The sequence below is a fragment of the Trichosurus vulpecula genome, chromosome 8, assembly GCF_011100635.1.
Source record: "Trichosurus vulpecula isolate mTriVul1 chromosome 8, mTriVul1.pri, whole genome shotgun sequence".
NCBI classification, from domain to species: Eukaryota; Metazoa; Chordata; class Mammalia; order Diprotodontia; family Phalangeridae; genus Trichosurus; species Trichosurus vulpecula.
In genome coordinates, this window is record NC_050580.1 from 225296848 (window position 1) to 225319115 (window position 22268).

Sequence of the window (22268 nt, forward strand, 5' to 3'; positions counted from 1 at the left end):
GGGGTTAAGTGACTTGCCCAAGGTCGCACAGGTAGTACATGTGTCAAGTGTCTGAGGCCAGATTTGAACTCAGGTCCTCCTAACTCCAGGGCCGGTGCTCTACTCACTGAGCCACCTAGCTGCCCCCTTGATTTTTAAACACTTCTTAGTATAGATATAGATATATATTTATACATATCTTCCCTGTGAAGTCTTCACATTTTATTTACCTCACACATTCCTTCAAAGCACTCATGCTCCATCTGTATCACTTACCTTTTTCTGAGTTTGCTTCCATCTTTATTTTTCCCTTTATTTGCAATTCCTTAAAAAAAATATCCACTGTGACTCTCACTTTATGGTGAGATCTCTAGGCAAGAGGACACAACCCCTCCACTTAGAATGTGATTCCCACAAGTCAATGCAACTATTCTAAAACTTCTTCCTTGACTTTCAAGGAACTGGTCTCAGTTATTTACAAAGACCTTTTACAATTCTAATAACTAGACAATGCTCCTTCCGCAAGTTCTCTCTTTTTAACTGAGATGTCTCACACCAAAATGAACCCTGGCACTACTATAAGGGGTGGTCATATTTTGCCTCTAATCAGAATATGTGAGAGAAGGCTGAGGTAGCCCAGTCCAGCCCTAAGTCATCACTAATACAGAGAATTGTAGAAAATGGGAAAAGAGCCATAAGACATTACTGTCCAGGAATCCACCAAGCTCTCAGTCAAAGATGTCATCCTTGACTCTTCACTCTCTCTTATCCCAGAAATTCAGTCTTTTGCAAAGGCTGAATCATAACATCATCATAACACCTCTCTCTTCTGACATTGCTACCACTTTGGTGCCAAGAGCAGATCCGACACAATCCCATTCACATACACATAGCTCTGGGGACTCCCTGTTCTTTCCAGAATCAAATATAAAAATCTTCTGTTGTTTAAAGCCCTTCATGACCTGACCCCTTCCTACCTTTCCTATCTTCTTATACCTTACACTCCCCCACATACTTTGAGAACCAGTGACTTTGCTTTTTCCTTCAACAAGAGGCAGCCCTAAACAAGGGCATGGACTGTTCCCCACCCCAAGAATGCTCCCTCCTCATATCCACTTCCAGAATTCCCTGGTTTCCTTCAAGTCCCAGTTAAAATCCTACCTTGTACAAGAAGCCTTTCCTGACCCCTCTTAATTCTAGTGCCTTCCCTCTGTTAATTATTTCCAATTTAGCCTATATATAACTTGTTTATAGTACATAGTTGTTTGCATGTTATCTCCCCCATTACACTGTAAGCTTCCAGAGAGCAAGGACCACCTTTTTTTACCTCTTTGTATCTCCAGCACAGTGCCTAGCACATAGAAGGTCCTTAATGTTTCCAAAAAGGGAAGAGTAGGGTCTAAAAACTGTAAGTCACTGTGCTTGACTTCTATTTCTAAAGGGAAAAAAGGATGCTTAGGAACCATCTAGAAGACCAAAAGATGATCACAAATAGTCAACAGGGCTTCATCAAGAACAGGTCATGCCAAACTAAATCCATTTCCTTTTTTTGACAAGACTGACGGATAAAGGAAAATCCTATAGAAATAATGGACTTTAGTTAATGGACTTTAGCTAAAGCTTTTGGAAGTTTCTCATGCAATTCTTGTAGACAAGCTAGAGAGGTGATACAGAACTGGTTAAACTGCCAAAGCCAAAGAATGATTCCTCATCACTGGTTCAATGTTAGCTTGAAAGGAAGTTTCTACTAGAGCGGTCCAGATCTGTGCTTGGCCATGTGCTATTTAATAACCCTTATGTCAGCAATGTGAACAAAGGAGCATGTTTATCCAGTCTGTAAATGGCACAGAACTAGGAGGGATGCAACACTGGACCAACATAACAAGATGACGTTTAATAGAGATAAGTGTCGAGTCTTTCACTTGAGATTTTTTTAAAAATCAGATCTACAAATAAATAACAAGAAGATATGCACATAAATGACAGGTTTACCTGAGAAAGATCTGGTGCTTTTAATGGACTACAGAGTCAATGTGAGGCAATAGTGTGATGTGTCATCAGTAAAGCTAAAGTGATCTTTCCCTGCATTAAGAGAAACATAGTGTCCAAGGATAAAGAGGCGATAGTCCTGCTGTACTGCACTCTGGCCAGATCACATGTGGTATATTACAAGTAATTCAAACATATTTCTTTTTGATGATTTTATATCATCAGGAAACAAGCACTGATTAGATAATAATCACATTTATAAGTTAAAGATTACCAGCTACTTGATCCATAAAACAATCATACGAAGTAGGTACTATAGATATTATTACTTGTATTTTACCAAAAGGTTAAGTTATTTCTCCAGGGTCACACAGCTAGGAATGGCTTAGCTCATATGAGCCAAGCTCATCTTCCAGATTTCAAGTCTACTGTTCTTTCTACTATCACCTGCTTAGGAGCCACATTTTAGGAAGGACATTGATGACCTGACAGCATCTAGAGAAGGACAGTTAGGATAAGAAAGATCCTTCAGGATGTACCATAGGAGAATTCATTGAAGGAAGTGGGAATATTCAGCTTAGAGAAGAACAGACTTGCTGGAAGGGGACAGAGGAGGGACAGGAAGAGGAATACGATTGCTATCTCCAATTATTTGAAAGATTGTATTGTTAAAGAGGATTGAACTCATTCTGCTTGGCCTGGAAGGACAGAATTAGGAACAATGGGTGGAAGTCATAGAATGGAACATAAAGGCTTAGGGTGAGAAAAAACTTGCTAACAATGAGAGGTACCTAGAAGTAGATTGCACTGCTTCAGGATGGGTTAGGCATCATACTGCAGGTTTTAAATCAAGGGCTAGATGAGCATTTTGGGGAGATATTGTCCATGGTATTCTTATTCCTCCATTTCCTACCCCATCAACCTTGCTAAGTTCTCTAGCTGTGTTGGAACAGCTGGGGCCAAACCATGGGTAGGCCAGGAGTCCCATATGAAACCAGAGCCTTGAGCCTGTTCCAGGGCAGACCTAGGCCCTTGGGGTTGTTTAGAACTAATCTGACCAGATTGATCCAAGTTGGAGCAGCACTCTGGATGTGTCTACTTGAAGACTTCACCTGTACACTCAGGTGGCTTTGAAAGCCTTAGCTTCCAAGCACTTCTCCTCTTGATATTTAGCACTATTTCAATGCAGATGTGGGAAGATGTCATGTAATATCAACGCTCCCAAGGAATCATCTGACTGTAAATGGTCAAGGAATTGGTAATACTATAGGTCCCAAGACTGATGTTAGAGTGAATATCCTTGCAAAATTGGTCATTTAAAATATAAGCATAATTAAAACTCTCATTGTAAATGCAGAAGAAACTAGACTGAAGTTTCTAGTATAGACCCAGAACAGAATGTAGTTTATAAAGATCTTTGTCCAAAGTCTCTCTAGTGGCAGTGGTGAAAAATATTTCACAGGTAAAGGAAAAAATTTTCTTTGTGTAACCAAAGTTTTGAGTATAAATTTTTTGCCATATTGAAAAATATGAGCCACACATATAACAAACAGCTTTTAACTAAAAATTTTTCAGTATATCATATAGTGCCTTGATTGAATGTTTTCTATAAAAATGTAAACCTGATATACAATAAAAAAAATGGCTAAATATAGTCATTATTTACTGTTTTATGTTTCTTTTCTTCTCTTTTGGAAAAAGATGATATTTAGCTCTTTGTTTTCATAGATCTCAAAAAATATTAACTCTCTTTTTAATACCCAGATCCTTCCAGCCCTTTATTTCTTTTATTTATCCTGAGTCATTTTTCCTTTTACTTCTAGAAAGCAAATTCAGGGCTTGTGAACATACTCTAATGTTACATTAGAATAGCCTAGAAAAAAAACATTGATTTTATTCTGTAATACTACACTAAAATATTATGTATATGTAAATGTACAGAATTGCTGTCACAGCTAATCCCTAACCAGATGCTTCAGTATAATTGTCTCTTAGACTGTTGTACAGAGACCTCTATTAGGATTTTCCATATCCAGGTGTTTGAAATAGCTAAGAAGACCGTAGATAGAAAAGCCTGGGGTTGGAAAGATCATATAATTTATTCTAAGGTAAGTTTTTTGTGTTCAATTAATAGCATTTATTAAGTGCTACATGCCAGGCAGTGGTAGGCACTGTAGATTCAAAGACAAAAAGTTAAACAGTCCCTGCTTTCAAGGAACTCACATTATTGGGGGAGATAACAAGTGTAGATCAAAGTATACAGAGAAGAAGTACAAAATTTAAAAAAATCAACTATAAGGTGGTAGGGATGGAGGGCACTAACTGTTGGGAAGGATCAAGAAACATAGAATGAAATACCTGAACTGTGTCTTGAAGGAAGAGACAGATTTTGTGAGCCTGAAGTAAGGAAAGAATATCTTCCAGGCATTAAGACATAGAAGGTTGAGAAAAGAAGACAGTGTTATGTGTGATGGAGGCCAGTCTGGCAGGAGTGTAGCATTCAGGAAGGGGAGGAATATATAATGGAGCTGGAAAGATAGGTTATCATACGTTGGGAAAGGATTTAAAAGCTAAGCACAGGAGTCTGTATTTTATCCTAGAGAGATCAGGGAGCCACTAGAATCTAAGTAGGGAAATGACATGGCCAGGCTTGTACTTAAGGAAAATCATTTTAGCAGCCGTGCTGAGAATCTATTGGAACATTTAAACATGTAAAGCAGTAATCTAGGTGGAAGATGATGAAGTCCTGAACTAGGATAGTAGATGTATTAAGGGGAAAGGGATGCCTGCAAAAATGTTGTGGACATAGAGATGGCAAAATTTGGCAATTTTTTGGATATGTGAAGTGAGAAAGTGAGGAGTGCAGGAAAATACTGAGGTTGAAGACTGGAAAAATGGTGGTGCCCTCAATAGAAATAGATAAATTCAGTGGGTTTAGGCATAAAGGATAATGAGTTCTATTATGGACGTGTTGAGTTTGAGATATCAATGGAACATCTACTCTGAAATGTATATGTGATATCTGAAATGTTGATGTATGACTGAAGTTCAGGAGAGAGACTAGAGCAGGATTTATAGATCTGAAGTCATCTAACTGGAAATGATCATAAAATCATGGGAGCTTGTGAGGGCACCCATAGAGAGTGTAGAGAAAAAAGAGGATCCAGGCCAAAGCCTTAAGTGACACACACAGTTAGGAGGTTTGATAGGGATGATCAAGAATCAACTTTCACGGAGACAGAACCTAGCAACTGCTTCTGTAGGTTCTACAGCCCCGCATCCTCAGCAGCCACAGGTACTGAAAACCCAGAAAAGATAATTCTCACTACCCAAGTTCTTGTTACTATCAAATGGCTCAATATAAGAAATGGATATGGTTTTCTCAATAGAAATAACATTAAAGAAGATGCATTACCACCTGTTTTGCCACCATACCCTAAAAACCATGAGGCCTTTGCATTTGACATGCAGCTAAAATCTCCTATGTATGTTGTCTTCCTCTATTAGAATGTGAACTCTTTGAGAAAAGGGATTATCATGCGTTTCTTTTTGTATCCCCAGAGCTTAGTATAATGCTTTACCTATAGTAAGTGCTTAATAAATGATAATTCATTCATTCGTTATGAGCAAGCAAAAGAGACTAAGAAGGAACAGTCAAAGTAAGAGAGTAGTGTCGCAGCAATGCAAAGAAGGGACAGAATACTGAAGGAAAGGGAATTCTCTTTATTCATCCCTTGATCATTTTTATCCTTCTCCTTGATGTTCCTTTTTTCCCCAGCAATGATCCCATGTATAAAAATCATGTAACAGTAGAATAATAAGGATCAAGAGAACAGACATAGGGAAGAGCCGGTCATAGTCACAAATAGTTCATTGACCACAGTGTGGCAAATACTATTGAGTATATGTTTGAGGACACTGAGGCAGGAGTACATATTAAATTATTGGGGGAGGGGAGAAATCCCCTTTACCTTAATTCTATAAAAATTGAAATGCTGACACAGAAAATTGCTTGACCTTGGTCCTGGAAACTATGTATAGAAATAAAATTGTGTTTGAGAGGAAAAGGCATAGGCCAGAACACTGTTCAAGAAATAAATGTTCATTTGTGAACATTGGTCAGTCTATCTCAGAACCTGCATCCACCTACAAATATTAATAATATAATAATACTAATATTGCTTCCATTGTTTTCATTGGCTCAAGGTGACCCTGAGCCACCTTGGTAAGAGCCAAAATAGGTTACAAGTTTCACATGCTGAAACTTAGCTAACGTCACTTTCTTCTGGCAGAACATTATTGTACTTTGATGCTGACGTTCATTTTCCATTCACCTTTAACCACTCTCCAGGCTATGTTCCAAATGATGTTTTTTATAATGATTTTTTTCCATTTACTCCATAAGTCAGTCATTTGGCTAGGACAAATACTTACACGATCCAGCAAAGGAAGAAACTGAGAGCTATGTCCATATAAAATTCCTTGTGAAGTGACCTCCAGTATTCACAACAATATGATGTCATACGCCTTAGCCAATTTATTCCCTAGGGCAAAATAAATTGTTTAGAAATCTGTTGAAAAGAACTAGTACTGTGTACTTACTAATATCACCATTATTGGGGCAAATTTCCCTCAGATATTTCCCAGCCTTAATATGTAAGTCCATGATGTAAATTGTGAAGTTTCTGTGTGTTTGTGTATTTATGTATACACACATGTATAGGACAGTGACTAGAGGCACCATTTGAGTGAGGCCATGGCAGCTGACAATTTGTTCTGGTTTCACTGCTATGGGGTTGCCAAGCTTCTCAGCTAGGGAATCAGGTTCCCCAAAGCAGAGAAGTAAAGGAAGCACCTGGTACGATACATGAATCGGGCAAAGCTCAGGACCTTTTATTCCAATGAAGAAACAATGATAGCCTCAGAGATCACCACACACATTACAGATTCACTTCTCTCTACTAGTACAGTCAGTTCAGAGGCTAATACCTAGTGCCGTCCTTGTTGGAACACTGATGGTGTTTTCAAAGCTGACATTTAGCTGTTTTGCGTTTCACCTCTGCACCAGCCTGTCTAGTCAAACAGCCAAGGATGATCTTCTGGTTGTCTCGCTATGTTGTTGGTAACTCCTTTTTGACCTGTCTGCTATTGCTGCTACTGCCTCTGGAACCTCTCCAGTAGCCACTTCCCTGATGGCTTCCTGGGCCAGCCATTGATACTCTCTCTTCTTCCTGCTGCGAGGGTGTTACCTTTTAAGAGATCATAAAGCCTTCTTCAGAGAAAAGAAGACACAAAAGAGAAATAATCCCATACCAGGCTGGCTTTCATACCCCTCTTGGCCCTGTTTCTGGCTTCTGAACTTCAAAACCATGCTCCTGCAAAGGTATCTTCATCCTCCCTACCTGTCTTTTCAGCTCTCTTTTTGGCATTGTCTTCTTTCAGTAGAATGTAAGGTCTTCGAGGGCCAAAGCTGTCTTCCTTTGTGCTTGTATTTGTATCCCCAGCACTTAACAAAGTGCCTGGCAATTGTTTGTCCTTCATACACAATGCTGGGATCAAGGTACGGCGTGTTTGACTGTGGTTGATCAGAGCAATATGAGCTCAGAAGGCTCCACCACAAGTCTGGCACAGATTGTCCGTTTGATTTTTGGTTTTTTGTTTTTGTTTTTTTTTTTGTTGTTTTTTGGCAGGGCAGTTGGGGTTAAGTGACTTGCCCAAGGTCACACAGCTAGTACATGTGTCAAGTGTCTCAGGCTGGATTTGAACTCAGGTCCTCCTGACTCCAGGGCCAACGCTCTACTCACTGCACCACCTAGCTGCCCCAGATTGTCCATTTGAACATTTGGGATGGAGATGTCTCTAGATCTGCACATCTCGTGTCTCCTTTGAGCTACTGAGATTCTGCTTTGTTCATAGAGCACAGCGCCTTCTTTGATGTCCTATGCCAGCATTTCTCCTGTCTCACAAATGATACTAAAGTACTTCAGAGAGACCTTGAGTGTCCTTGTATCGCTTCTTCTGACCTCTGTGTGAGTGCTTGCCTTGTGCAAGTTCTCTGTAAAATAGTCTTTTAGGTAAAAGTACATTTGGCACTCAGGCTACATGCCCAGCCCTTCGGTGTTTCACTCTCAGCAGTAGTTTGAATGCTTGGCAGTTCAACTTGAGAGAGAACTTCAGTGTCCAGTACCTTATCTTGCCAGGAGAGCTTCACTATCTTCCTAAGAAAATTCAAATGGAAGCCTGACAATTAATAATTGTTCATTTCCTTCCTTCTTTTCACAGGCTATTTTGCATATTTTACAGGTAATTTACATATTAGTGATGTCATGCTCCATGATTTTCAGTCATATGGTATCACTAGGAGGATTTTAGCATCTAAAAGATGCGAATTTGTAGTAGAAAGCAATTTGAAGTGAATCAAAGTGCCACAATTTTCCAAATATAGATAAGCCTGATCTTTTTCCATTTTATTCCAGTCTCATGAGGCTCATTGTCCATCTGTAATACCTGTCTAAAATTTGTGTACTGAAAATCTCCATCCAATTATATTTCATAATCTGGGCAATTGTGTATTTTTCATCTAGTTTTTACAATGTAGAGGGTTTCAAATAAATAGTGGTTTCATTGAAGAGTCTTTGGAATGTTTCAGGACTCAGTACAATTAATACTGTCATATGTGAATGGGCAGCTAGGTGGTTCAATGGATAGAGTGTCGAGCCTGGAGTCAGGGAGATCCTGAATCCAAATCTAACTTAAGATACTTACTAGCTGGGTGACCCTGGGCAAGTTACTTAACCCTATTTACCTCAGTTTCCTCATCTATAAAATGAGCTAGAGAAGGAAATGGCAAACCACTCCAATATCTTCACCGAGAAAAGCCCAAAGAGTCGGACAAAACTGAAAACACCTGAACAAACATATGTGAATAGAAACATTTGAAGAACTTCACTGTCCGTGAGGAAGCCTTCTTTTTGTACTCTTTTGCAGGACATCCTCCATGATATGGATATGTGTGTCTGTTTTAATTCAACTTAACAAATATTTATTAAGTATGTACTATGTGCAAAGCCCTATTTTGGGCTCTGGAGACAGAAAGACAAAAATGAAAATGCCCCTAGTCTTAATAAGTTTACATTCAATTGGGGGAATATGAAATGTACACATTTTGCAATATACAAGAAATTTCAAGAGGGATGGAGCACTAATAACTGAAAGGATCAGGAGAGGCCTTGCAGAGTTAGTGACACCTCAACTGTGCTTCGAAAAAAGCAAGAAGAGGCAACAAAGATGTGGAAATATATTCCAGACAATAGAAAGTACTGATGTTTTGTGTCTTATTTGCTGTTGATACTTGGGGTGAGAGAGAAGAGTCATTTAATCTTTTATGATTTTAATATGACTTGGCAAGCGTCTTGTTTTTTTCAGTCATGCCTGATTCTTCATGACTTCATGTGAGGTTCTCTTGGCAAGGATACCAGATCCTTCTCCAGCTCATTTTGCACATGAGGAAACTGAGGCAAACAGGGTTAAGTAACTGGCCCAGGGTCACCTAGCTAGTAAGTGTCTGAGGCCAGGTTTGAACTCAGGAAGATGAGTGTTCCTGATTCCGAGCCCAGCACTCTCAACAGTTCCACCTACCCTGCCCTTACCTTTTGGAAAGAGCCATTTATGCAATATTTTGTTTACTGAATCAAACTTTCTAAAAAATTAAGAATAAACAACAGAATCTTATATTCTTTATACTTTTCAGTGAGTTGTATCACTGTTTTCTTACCTACCATAGAAAATCCACAAAAAAGCTGCAAGTTCCATCCCCATGTGGTCATCATGGATAATTTCAATTCCTATAAAGACTTATTCTCATAAAGATGTGTTAGAAATAAGAAAGCACGCCTTCTAAGGTGGTTCTTATTGCTAATACGATTGGCTATTACATTTTCCATTATTTTGGAATTTTCCCTTCTATGAGCTATCTTGAACATTGATTCCTGAGCACCTTTAAATTTGCCTCACCAGCACAAATTTCTTTTGTATGTGTTTGATCAGGTTCTAGTTCTCTTCCCAATCTTTTTGTTTCTTCCCAACTTTAAAGTATTTATTTTATTTCCACTTCCTCACATAAGGGGGTGGGAGGAGCACCTTAGTCCTCTTCATTTTAGGTCTGTCAGAGACATTTTTATATATATACACATATATGTGTGCGAATATATGCATGTGTGTGTATGTATTTACAAACATTACTACTTGGAGAGAAATTCAAATGGCAGAGCTACCCCATCAATTGAAACTGGCTGCCTAAGCAAGGTCTGCATACATTTTACGGTATTCAGAAACAGACGAAATTCTGCAATCAAGATTTATCAAGGGATTAAAGTTCAAGTAACAGTTACTGATTTATCAAACAAAATAATAGTAATTTAAAATGCTTGCACACCCTGGAAAACCATTTTCCTAATAAAGTCAAGGCATGGGAAGGATTACTCTTAATTAGATTAGTGCCAGAGGATCCCAAAGTGGGCAATGGGGGGGGGGGGGCCAGGGGGGGCCAGGGGGATGGTAGTAGCCTCAGGTGCAATTGGGAGGCATTGAGTAAAAATAAGGGATCAGTGGAAGCATAAAGAAAGAAGAGAAGAAAATTTTGAAAAACTGTTCGTGCATGTTTCATCTGTTGTGTAACAGAGTTAAAGTTGTAGTGATTACATTACTTTTCAGATAAACACACAAAATGCAAGCTATAACCCATTACTGGTCAAGTCTGTAGACAATTCTTAACAAGCAAGTGCTGGCAGGCAAGCCTGTCGGGCATTGTCAGGAAGTCCAACATGCATTAGCAGGAATATGTGCGTAATGACTTGTTTACGATATGATACTATACAGTTACATGATGCAATATTGTGGAAAAAACCCACAAATTTACAATAAATTATTAAATTTAAGATACATCATTTTTAAAAAAAATATTTTATATTTTTTTGAAATGATGCAAATTTAAAAAAAAAAAAAAGGTTTAAGGGTTAAAGAAAGTAGATTTCCAGGGAGGCACTGAATAATTTTTTAAAGGGGCCAAATAAATTGGGGAACCTCTAGATTAGTCAAAAGGATTTCTGCCTTTGCCTAGTCACCCCCATAATTCTGTCTTTGTCTAGTCACCAGCATAATTCTGTCTTCAGGTAGACCAGAACTCTTGCCTAAACTTTGACTTAGTTTACCCTTAGAAACTGGTTAGGTCTTTGGAAAGGATGTTACAAAAATTTTTCAGGCTAGGACACTGGCTTCTTGGTATTTGATTAAGTACCGACAAGGTTTATTTTATTCACTTGAGTCCAAAGACTTCAGACTAGAATACTGAGTAAAAATTATTTCCCTGTAAAAGGAAATGAGGTAAGTTTTAGGGTGTTTCTATATTCCCTGTTTGTGCTCAGCATGAAACAGTATAAAGCATAATTAATGTTTATTAATCTAGAACAGGCCTGTATAACATATGGCCCACAGGCCGCTTGCCCGCCAAAGTATTTCAGACAGCCTGTGAAAAATGTAGGGTTGCCAGTGTGCAGGCTTCCGTTTGTCACATGACCTGCAGCAGCCAACCATCGTCAATCTGTCTCTAGTCTAACCTATCTGAGGCCCGAAGAAGTTTAGCCTGTTTTAATTTTGGCCCTTACCTACTGCCAAGTTGTGTGGGTCTGATTTAGAATCTCATAGTTCATTATAAATAAAGATCTCACTTCATTTTATTTAAATATATCAGATACATCAAAACAATAAACTAAAGGAAAGAACTATTCCATATGCTATAACAGTATACTAAATAGCCCACTGTGTTTGAGACCATTGCCTTGAATAGCAGGTTGTATGACTTGGGGCGCAGAAAGTAACATAGTGAATGGAGGCAGTGTTGAAACTGACTTTAATGGGCAGCGAGGTGGCGCAGTGAGTAGGCCCTGGAGTCAGGAGGACCTGAGTTCAAATGTGGACTCAGACACTTGACACATGTACTAGCTGTGTGACCTTGGGCAAGTCACTTAACCCCAATTGCCCTGCCAAAAAGCAAAAAAAAAAAAAAAAAGGGGGGGGGTGGGGGGAAGAAACTGATTTAAAGTCTCCAAACTTTAATTTGCTGAATAGTGACCAGAAGGCTATTAAAATTAATGAAGCTATCTAGGACCAAGGTGGTCCAGTTCCAGGGTAATTGGAACTTTAAAATAACATTATTCTGCTGGTCAGGTAATCAGTAGACAGTCATAGGATCACTTTAGCCATATTTGTAACAAAATTGACATTCTGAATCTATATGCTGTGTGTTCAGTGGAGTTATAACTGTGGAGAGTGTGCTTTCTCTAACCCAGCAAATCTTATCATGTACTGCAACCATGCTCTCCCTGTAACTTTGTTGCCCAGTATGACTGATTATAAAGGCCAGAAAGTTCACCAATTCCCTTTTCCCTACCGAATACTGGAATTTTTCCACTAAACTAGGACTGTCTCAGGTACTTAATTTCTCCCCTCTCCCACCACTCATATTGGTTTTCCAGGAGAATCAAGTATCCAAAAGAGCGTATGCAGCACCAAATGTATCCTTCCCAGGGTCCTCATATCAGGGCCCAGACTCCCTCCATTGCCTATTTGTCTCTGGAATTCTTTGTGAATTTCTTGAATGATAAGAGATTGTTTTCCTATTCTAAATGCGCTACTTCATTTTTCAAATTCAGCATTTTTTCAGGTGGTGTACACAGCTCTAGAGGCACGGCAATTTCTGTGTGTCTCACTGTTTTCTTAGGTCCCCAAATGTTCATTAAATTTGTTATAATTTTTGCAATCTGGGCTTTTCTCCTTTTTCTGCTGCTTTTTAGTTGGCTCTTGCTGGAGACTACCATAACTGACACAAAATGTTAGTCCCTATTTAGATGAAGGGTTCCATCTTGCTTCTGTTGATGAGCCAAAACTTGAAGTCACTGGTCTGGCCTCTGGATCAGTTAATGTTTGCTGTTAGCATAATCACATTTTTAAATTTTCTACTTCTGAGATAATAGTATTATAAATATTTCTTATTATCTTTTAATTAAGCTTCACGTCTGTAATGTGCTAATTTAAACTACCTTAATTATTCTTTTTACAGTTCTTAACACTTTTTAGTATTTCTAAAAGAAGGATTGGGGTGGGAAGTGGGGAAGCTTAGGGTGCTTCCATAATAGTAATAATGGAAAAATAATCATAATAACTCATACCTATAACTCCTAAGTTTCAAAAGGCTCTGCAGCCTGATTTAATGAATGGAAAGGTAACTTCAGAGTCAGAAAGACCTGAATTGAAATTCCACCTGTTCCACAAGCTGGTTGTGGGGCCTTGAGTAATTTAATTAACCTCTGAGTGCCCCCAGATGCTTCCTTTTCATTGGTGGAAAGCATTTCCTGATCAGAGGTTCTCTATACCAATGATCTCACAGATCTGGGTTCATTCCCTCCCTTCCTCTCCCCTTCATGCCCCATCCCTGTGAGATAAGTAATGTGAATAGTATTATTTCCATTTTGCAGATGAGGGGGCTCAGAGAGAAATCACTTGGTCATGGTCATGTAATTAGTAAATATTAGAACAAGGTTTCTAACTCGGTTCTCTCTGCTCCAAAGCTAGTGCCCTGAATGTGCTAATTCCTCTGAATATCTCTTACCTACAACCACTTATTTCTATTCCCACTTCCAGCAGTATACCTAAGGCAGCCCTAGTCATCTCATCCTTGAACTATTTTAATGGACCTCCTAACAATTTCCTGTTACCTGAATCCAAGGAAAAACATTCCAACCAGTACTTACCATCACTACTAGACTAGTCTTTTTTTAAAATACAGATTTAGTCTTAAAAAATGCTTTTAAAAATTTCCATGACTTTCCATTGCGTATAGACTAGAGAACTGATTCATCAGCTTGACATTCAAATTGTTCCACAACCTGGATCTATCTTGCCTCTCTAACCACACCCTATTTCTGTCTATCTTGAGTCTTTCCCTCTAGAGAGGCCTATCTCCATCAGTGAATATTAAAGGCCTACTGTGTATCAAGCAAAAGCCAAAAGTGAAACAATCCCTGATCTCAAGGAACCACTTGTTTTACCAAGGGAAGCAGCATATATGTGTATACATACGTATTACATAGACGACAAACAGTACAATGTAGATATGAGGCTATTGGGGGCAAGGGTGGGACTATTGGATTGATTGAATGATGAGACCTCATATTGGAGGTGAAACCTGAGTGGAGTCTTCAAAGGAGAAGCAGAATTCTAAGAAGCACGGATGGTGGGCATCCCAGATAAAGGCCTAGAGACATTAGCATGTCTAAAAGAGGGAACCGAGTAGGAGGTGGGATGGTGGGGAAAGGTGAGTATGTTTCCACAGTAGAGTATCATATGTGAGGAAGAGAAATGCCAGTTTGCAGAAGATTTTTTACTGAGTTTTACTGAGACAGGGAGTTATGTGGTCAGACTTAAATACTTTTGGAAAATCAATCTGGACTATGGATTAGAGTGGGGAGAAACTTGAGGCAAGAAGGAAGCTCAGTGAATGGAAATGTTAGGGCAAAGGTTGATGAGGGCCTGAATTAGAGCCTAGTTGTTTTGATAGAAAGAAGGGAATCAGTGTAGAAGTAGAAAGGACAAGATTTGGCAATCAATAAACTTTTTTTAAATAAATGCTTGTTTATAGATTTTTTTGAAGTCATGTAAAACATTTCCATATTAGATATATGTTGCAAAAAAAAAGAAAGAGTGGTTAAAAACAATGTGCTTCAATATGCACTCAGAGTTCATCTGGAGATAGATGGAGATGGAGATAGCGTTTTTCATCATGAGTCATTTGGAATTGTCTTAGATCATTGTTCAGTAAACATTTATTAAGTGCCTACTACATGACAAGCACTATGCTAAGTGATGGGGATACAAAAAGCAGCAAAAGACAGTCCTTGCCCTAAAATAGCTTAAAATCTCATGAGGGAGACAACCACTGATTACCCATGTGAGATAAATGAAAGCAAGGAGTTGAGAACATGGAGGTATGAATCTGAGTTGAATAGTTATGAATAGAACCTGAAGTATGAATCTGAATCTAGAATAGAGGGGTTGGTTTGGGAGGAAATCAACCAACAACCATTAAGTACCTACTATGTGCCAGGCTCTATGCTAAGCACTGGGGACACAAATACAAAGAGTGAAATTCCATAATCCCAAGGACCTTATAGTCTTTCTGGGGAGTCAACAAGTGTATGTATAAGTATATATAGAATAAGAGTAAAAATAAATAAATACTAGTTACAATGGGAAGAGCATTATTAATGGGGGATCAAGAAGGACTTCATAGAGAAGGTGGTCTCCAAGTTGAATCTTCAAAGAAGATAGGGATTCTATGAGGGGATTCTCTAATGAGAAGGGAATGCATTCCAGGCATGAGAGACAGCCAGTAGTAACAAAGAGATAGTAGAGACAGGAATGCAGTGCTGACTAGACTGGGGAACAGGGTGTGGGAAGGAGAGAGGGATGAAAAGGTAGATTGGGACCAGGATGGGAAGAGCTTTAAAAGCTCAACAGAAGAATCTATATTTGATCCTAAAGACAAAAGGAAGTAATTATTAGTTTTATGATCAGATCAGGAAAATCATTTTGGCCACTGTGTGAAGCTTCCCCTCCGAGAAGGGAGAAGCAGTTAGGAGACAATTGCAGTAATCCAGTGGTGACTGTGTGAGAGGAGAGAAGGATATGTATGTAAGAGATGACCTCAAGCTAGAAATATCGAGATTTGACAACTAATTAAATATATGCTATGAGAGAGCAAGGAGCCAAGGATAACACCTTGCTCTTACAAGATTACAGACCTGGAAGACTGGAAGAAAAGCAGTACCTTCAACAAAAATAGCGAAGTTTAGAAGAAGTATATTTCTGGTGGGAAAATTTATTGAGGTCCCTTCTGGACATGTTGGGTTTAAGTTGTCTATGGGGCATCCAGTTTAAAATGTCTAATAGGCGATTGGTGATGCAGGACTAAAATTCAAGGGAAAAACTAGGGTTGGATATATAGATCTTGCAGTCATTTGCATAGGAATGATACTTAAACCTGAGAGAGGGAAGGGGGGGTGATAATTATATAATAATCTGCTGGAGAAGACAGAACAGAAGATAGAAGGCATAATATTTAGAGGGGTTGGCTTTGGCTAGAAGAAGAGCTGCCTTATTCATTATCAGAGACTAGGAGAAAAAAGTCAGGAACAGTGTCAGTCAGTTTTGAAATATGGAGAAGAAGAGAAGAAAGATACTGAATAGTCTCCATTTTCCTTGGTAAGGTCAGAAGCAAGGTCCTCAGCTGAGAGTTGTCAGAGGGGAAAGGTGAGAGACTTGAAAAGATTTGGACTAGTTTCTGTGGACAGTAAAATGGAAGGAATAAAAGGAAACATAATGAATTTTGTTTGGCTGTGTCAGGTTTGTGATTTCTGTAGAATATCCAGATCAAAATGTCCAATGTTCAGTTAGGAATGCAGGACTATATCCAGACTACGTCTAGATAACTAGATCTGGGAATAGTATGCATAGAAATGATCATTAAATCCATGGGAGCTCATGCAGTCACAGGCTGCAAACACTCCTGTCTTAGTCATAACTCTAAGCTTTTACTCATGATAGTACTAGTACCAGGGATAGCATTGTCCCTTCTCTTATGTCCAGCCTTCCCTTCAGTGAGGAGTTCAAGGCCTGCCTCTTCCGTAATGTTCTCTTTAACATGACTACCATTTATATATAATTCATTTTGAAATTTAATTCTATAATGCTTGCACAAAACTATCATGTGAGTAGATTTTTTTTTCTCAACCAAATTAAAAACTTCTGAAGGGTAGGGAGCAGGTCTTATGCTCATGTATAATATACTTGTGTGTGTGTGCATCTATATACTTTTATATATTCCCTTCAATGCCTAGTAATGCTATCCTTGGTGCTCAGTCCTCACTCAAAGAATAAAGGGGTTGATTTTAAGTTTGTACTATATCTGAATCTTTTTTCTACATGTTAATTTCTTTTAATTTTCTTACAGCCCAGATGACTTACTCAATGCCTTGAATGAAGGTATCAGTCGTGCGGATGTCATCATCACATCAGGGGGTGTATCCATGGGGGAAAAGGTAGGAAAAGGAGGACTCGTGCCCCCATTGTAACTTCCTGGCATATGGTCAGTCTGATTTTTATTGCCCTGGCATCTGACAAGGCCCTCAAGTAGCCTTTGCCCATTACCCCAAAATCTAGGGCACATTCAATGCTACTGAGAACTATTCAGGGATACAGTTTAGGTGGGTAGAGGACCCATTTGGGCCAAAACCCAAGTGATAGTTTAATCCAAAATAGGTAGTTTTGCAGCTTCCATAAGGTTTTTTTTTTTTAATTTCTACTTGACTTCGCTCTGCTTCTCCAGAACCATCCCCATAAATAGTCTGAACTGTCAAGAAAGAGCTCCAAATCAATTTATGCATGAGTCTGTTATACTAACTCTGTCCAGATCACCCTGCCTGAAACAGCTGCAGGATCTACAGCCCTAATCCAACTGGGGCCTTAGTAGCTCTAAAGTTGTACTGAAAGCACTTAGCTCCCCAGGCCTAATTCATTGTACTCCAATCTATAGTTGAAGTACAAGGAGGTATTTTTGATCACTTCAAAAACTGGAAGCAAGTTTTGGTTTAAAAAAGTATAAAACTACTAATTACAAATGACAGGTATTTTCTGTATTTAATTATTTTTAATTAATTTAATTGTTTTATTTAATATCCCAGTTGGAAAAACTGGTTCACTATCATATCTGAAATATACTTAACAAATGCTATTATGTCTGCTGAGTATAAAGTCATAAAAGCAGCATATTTGCAAATATCGTATCCAGCCTTACATTTCAATGTTTTAAAAATATTCTGATTTTTGCCAGATTTGTCAGATTTCTACAAGCCTATCCTATGCTTAGTTCTAATTTCAGTAGTCTGAAGAAATCATAGGATCCAAGACGTAGAGCTAGAAGGGACCTTAAAAATAATCTAATCCACCCCACTCCCGTTATTTTACAAATGAGGAAACTGTGACCAAACAAGATTTAGTGACTTCCCCAAAGTCATATAGGTTGTAAATGGCACAATCAGTATTTGAACTCAAGTCTTCTGACTCCAAATCGAGTCTGACTCTTCACTATGCCATGCTGCTCCCCAAGTATTAATTTTTTTATTATAATAGCAATTTCTTGTTTTCTGAGAGCATGATTTCTTTTAGCCAGAGTTGATTTCTTTCAAACCCTTTGCTGTGGGCCTTCTCTAATCAGTATAATCCTTGGTCCCATCATCCCTGTATGGGAAACGGCCTCAGAATTCCGTGCCTTTCCCTTCAGAAAATAACCTTCAAAGTATTTGAGAATAGTTTCTCATCTACCAAAAAATCACAAAGGGGAGAGTTTCTTTGATTGAAATCACTATCTTGAATAGTATACAGAAGTGGAGATGATAAATACAAGTATGGTGTATGCCATAAGCACAACTCACCAGATAGATTGCTGAGCTGCTTTTCATTCAAAACTTCAGAATACTCTTTAGCCCCAGGTATAGCAAACTCCAGTAGCCCTTCCCAGAAATCACAAAGGCAGAGTGCTGAGGACTATAGACATCTGTTTTAATTACTCTTACTATTTAGAGCAAACACTGTTGGTGTATTACAAACACTAAACTTACTATCTCCAGGGAGCATTTCATATACATGGCTCCTAATAAGCTTAATGGTAGGGTGATGATAACTGGTTGTTATCCCCAAAATGTCCAAGAGAAAAGTTTATAAAACACGTTTTCTAGTGTATTATACTTTATCTGAATAAAGAAGGTCCATTTGCTGCTTACCCTCCTGGTTGTGTTAGCAAGAAATGAGTCATTAGTGAAGGATATTGCCTTTTTTTTTTTAATACTATGCATGCACTAACCCAAAGTCATACAGCTGAGAGGAAAAGAATATTTAAGATTTCACTGTGCTTATTACTTGGAATGATAATGATTTTTTGTTCAGAACCTATAATGTCATTGACCTGGGGAACTCCTAGTGAGGAAACTCTACCAAGGCAGAACAGAACCTGTTCCACAACTCACATTCTCCAAGAGTTTCCTGGGACATGGAAATGTTAAGTGAATTCCTCAGAGTCACACAGCCAGTCTGTGTCAGAGGCAAGATTTCCTAATACCAGAGCTGAAGGTGTCTGTCAGGGATAGTGATAGCTTGAATTTATAAAGTTTTTATTTATAGAGCTTTTATAGAATATATAGAGAATTTATAGATTTATAAAGCCCTTTTCTTATAACACTGAGAAGAATCATTATCTTTGTTTTATACTTGAGGAAACTAAGTAGTTAATTGCTTTGGATGGTGTTACAAAGAAATTAAGTGTCAGAGCCAAGACTCAGACCCAGGTCTAACTCCAAATATAAATGCTTTCCCCACTATACCAAGATACTTTATGGATTTCAGAATGTATTTGACTGGGGAGTACAAAAGGGAGCCTTAAAGGCTCTCCTCGGGGTGTCTCCCACACATATTAAAATCATACAAGATTCTCTGACAGATGTGACCACAAAGATAGCTTTGTTTAACCACTCAATGGCTATCAACCTCATATTTGCCTCAGGGGTTAGCCAGTAACCGGGACAAGGTTCTTCTGAGGCTATCAACAGATGACATCACTACATAGAATACTGCTTTACCTTTGAATGACTATGTATTTCATTGTCATTCAAAGATAAACCTTAGCTAGCAACTGACTTTTTTTTTTGAGGCAGTCAGGATTAAGTGACTTGCTCAGGGTCACACAGCTACTATGTGTCTGAGGACTGATTTGAAATTAGATCCTCCTGACTCCAGGGCCAGTGTTCTATCCACTTGTATCAGCAAGACAATAAACACAACATCGACAATAATTGTGAATATGCCTATGTAGTTCTGTATTGCAAAATATGAGAGACTCTCCATATAGAAGGTAGAAGTAAAACATTTATTCAGGCACCAGAGGACCAAATCCCATGACCAATAAGTCCAACCCATCCAAGCAGCAACCAACTCCCAAAACCAGTAAGTCTACTTTATCATAACAGCAAGAAACTTAAAACACAATATCACAGCATTTCCCACAAACACACTCACTGCATAGCTAGCACACTTCCTAGCTCTCCCTCAGCTCTAACTGCTCTGAGCATTTCCTGCTCCACCCTTTCCTGTTCCTCTCTTTCAGCAAGCTCCTTCCACCACATGTGACTTAGGCTTCCTGTGATGTAAGCAGGTCACATGGGCCTATTAATGGATGGGGAAGATCTTCAAATTTACATTACCATTACACCACTGCACCACCTAACTGCACCCTAGCTATTGAAAAACAAAATGGACAAAAATTGTTTACTGGCCAGATTATAACATGCTATTCATTTTTAAAAAATTCGTGTGGATAAAAATTATTTCCTTAATAGTTTCCCTCCATTTCCTGTCCTTTTGGGGCGGGTACAACTGTTTTCCCTTGTGGTCATATAGATGAAATCATCATTCCACACTTGTATACTTTCCTATGGCTTGTCAGTCCTTTTTTTTAGACTAAGCAAGTTCATTGATTTATTAACCTTCTAGAAGAAGAGAATAAGCATCTTTTGGGTTTTCCCTACAATGGCAAAGGAAGAGATGGATTATTTTAATATCTTAGTATTGAATTACAACTATATTCAGTCAGAAAAATTCCAGTAATCAGAGTGGCTTGGAGTACTGATAAAATTATTCAATCTCATTAAGCAAAGAAAAAGAAACTACTTAATAGCACTAGAGAATTTTTCATTCATAGAAAAGTATGACAAAATCCTATTTTAAGATATACTAGGGCCCTATGAATATTTAATTTTGCATAATACCTCATTTCAGTGTCTAGAGGAAGAACTTTACCTATATTTATACAATAATTCTGTTGGAGGAAAGAAAAACCTGTATCGCCAATGTTTCCCAAAGCAGTCTATTAGCATTATAGGATTATACAATTTAGAAGTAGAAGAAGCCTTAAAGAAGAAGAAGCCTTATGATCCTATGGATCATAAATCTACACTTGCAGTGGACTTCAGAAGCCATAATCTAATGAAATTCCCTGACTTCACAGTAGATGAAGAAACTGAGGCCTAAGGGGGTTAAGGGACTCACCCCAAGGTCACACAGGAAGTAAAGAAAGGCTAGTTTAGATTTGAAAACCAAGACCAAAATGGATGAAATGATTTACCCAAGGCTACATTGGTGAAATCACACACACACAGAAGTCCTGCCAGGCCCAGGAAGGATGGGGCCCTTGCCCTCTCAGCTCTGAAACCATTTGCACAGACAGGGTTTGGTCCTAGAGGCGCCTGGACTCTCAAGGAGTCAGGCTTCTTTTCTTATTGTCTCTGGCTCTTTATACCCCTACCCCTACCCAGGGCACAGGGAAAATCACTTAAACTTGAATTTAGCTCCTGAGCTCCTCTAAAGCATGTAGTTGAAAGCTATCCAGTGTAGTGGAAATCAAGAATATTACATCTATTTTTCCACACAAAATAAATTCTTAAAAAACACAAAACACAAAAAAACAAACAAACACAAAAGACATATGCAGTAGCAAAAAACTTAAGCAAGCAGCAGTAACTTCTAAATATTGTTATACTCTTTCGGGAGTTTGACACTTCAAAACATGAAGATTTTGCAAGATTTCTGAATCAGCATTTTTCTCTCCAGCTCTGTACTATCTCCCTCAAAGTACATGTCTTTTGGTAAGCTAGGCCAGGGGTTGGGATCTTCCTTCTGCCCATGGTCATTTTCTCCTCTTTTTTTTTTTTTGAGAGGCAATCAGGATTAAGTGACTTGCCCAGGGTCACACAGCTAGTAAGTGTCAAGTGTCTGAGACCAGATTTGAACCCACGTCCTTCTGTCTCCCTGACTGGTGCTCTATCCACTGTGGCAGCTAGCTGCCCCTCCATGGTCATTTTCTCTACCAAAGGGTTAGGGTAGGAATGTTTTCTCATGTGTCTTCTTTCAAGCTATACATGTACTTCATAATTTTGCAGCATTCATTTTTTATTTTGTGTGTGTATGTGTGATTGTTCTTTTTGTTTACATTATGTAGTTGCTGTGTATGTAGATTGTCTTTTTGGCTCTGCTTACTTCACTCAACATCAGTTCATGTAGATCATGCCACACTTTATCATATTTGTCATGTAATATTCACATTCATGTATCACAATCTGTGGGCATCTATTTTGTTTGCA

At 38.6% G+C, this 22268-nt stretch overlaps 1 protein-coding gene across 4 annotated transcripts in view; it reads left to right on the top strand.

Annotated features, from left to right (window-relative positions):
• GPHN (gephyrin) overlaps positions 1-22268 on the top strand; it is an 885721-nt gene that overhangs the window by 827379 nt on the left and 36074 nt on the right. For all 4 annotated transcript variants that reach the window (XM_036769505.1, XM_036769507.1, XM_036769503.1 and 1 more), the window contains one exon: positions 17033-17120. In XM_036769505.1, the coding sequence (XP_036625400.1) occupies positions 17033-17120 (88 nt within the window). The remainder of the gene's footprint in view (positions 1-17032; positions 17121-22268) is intronic.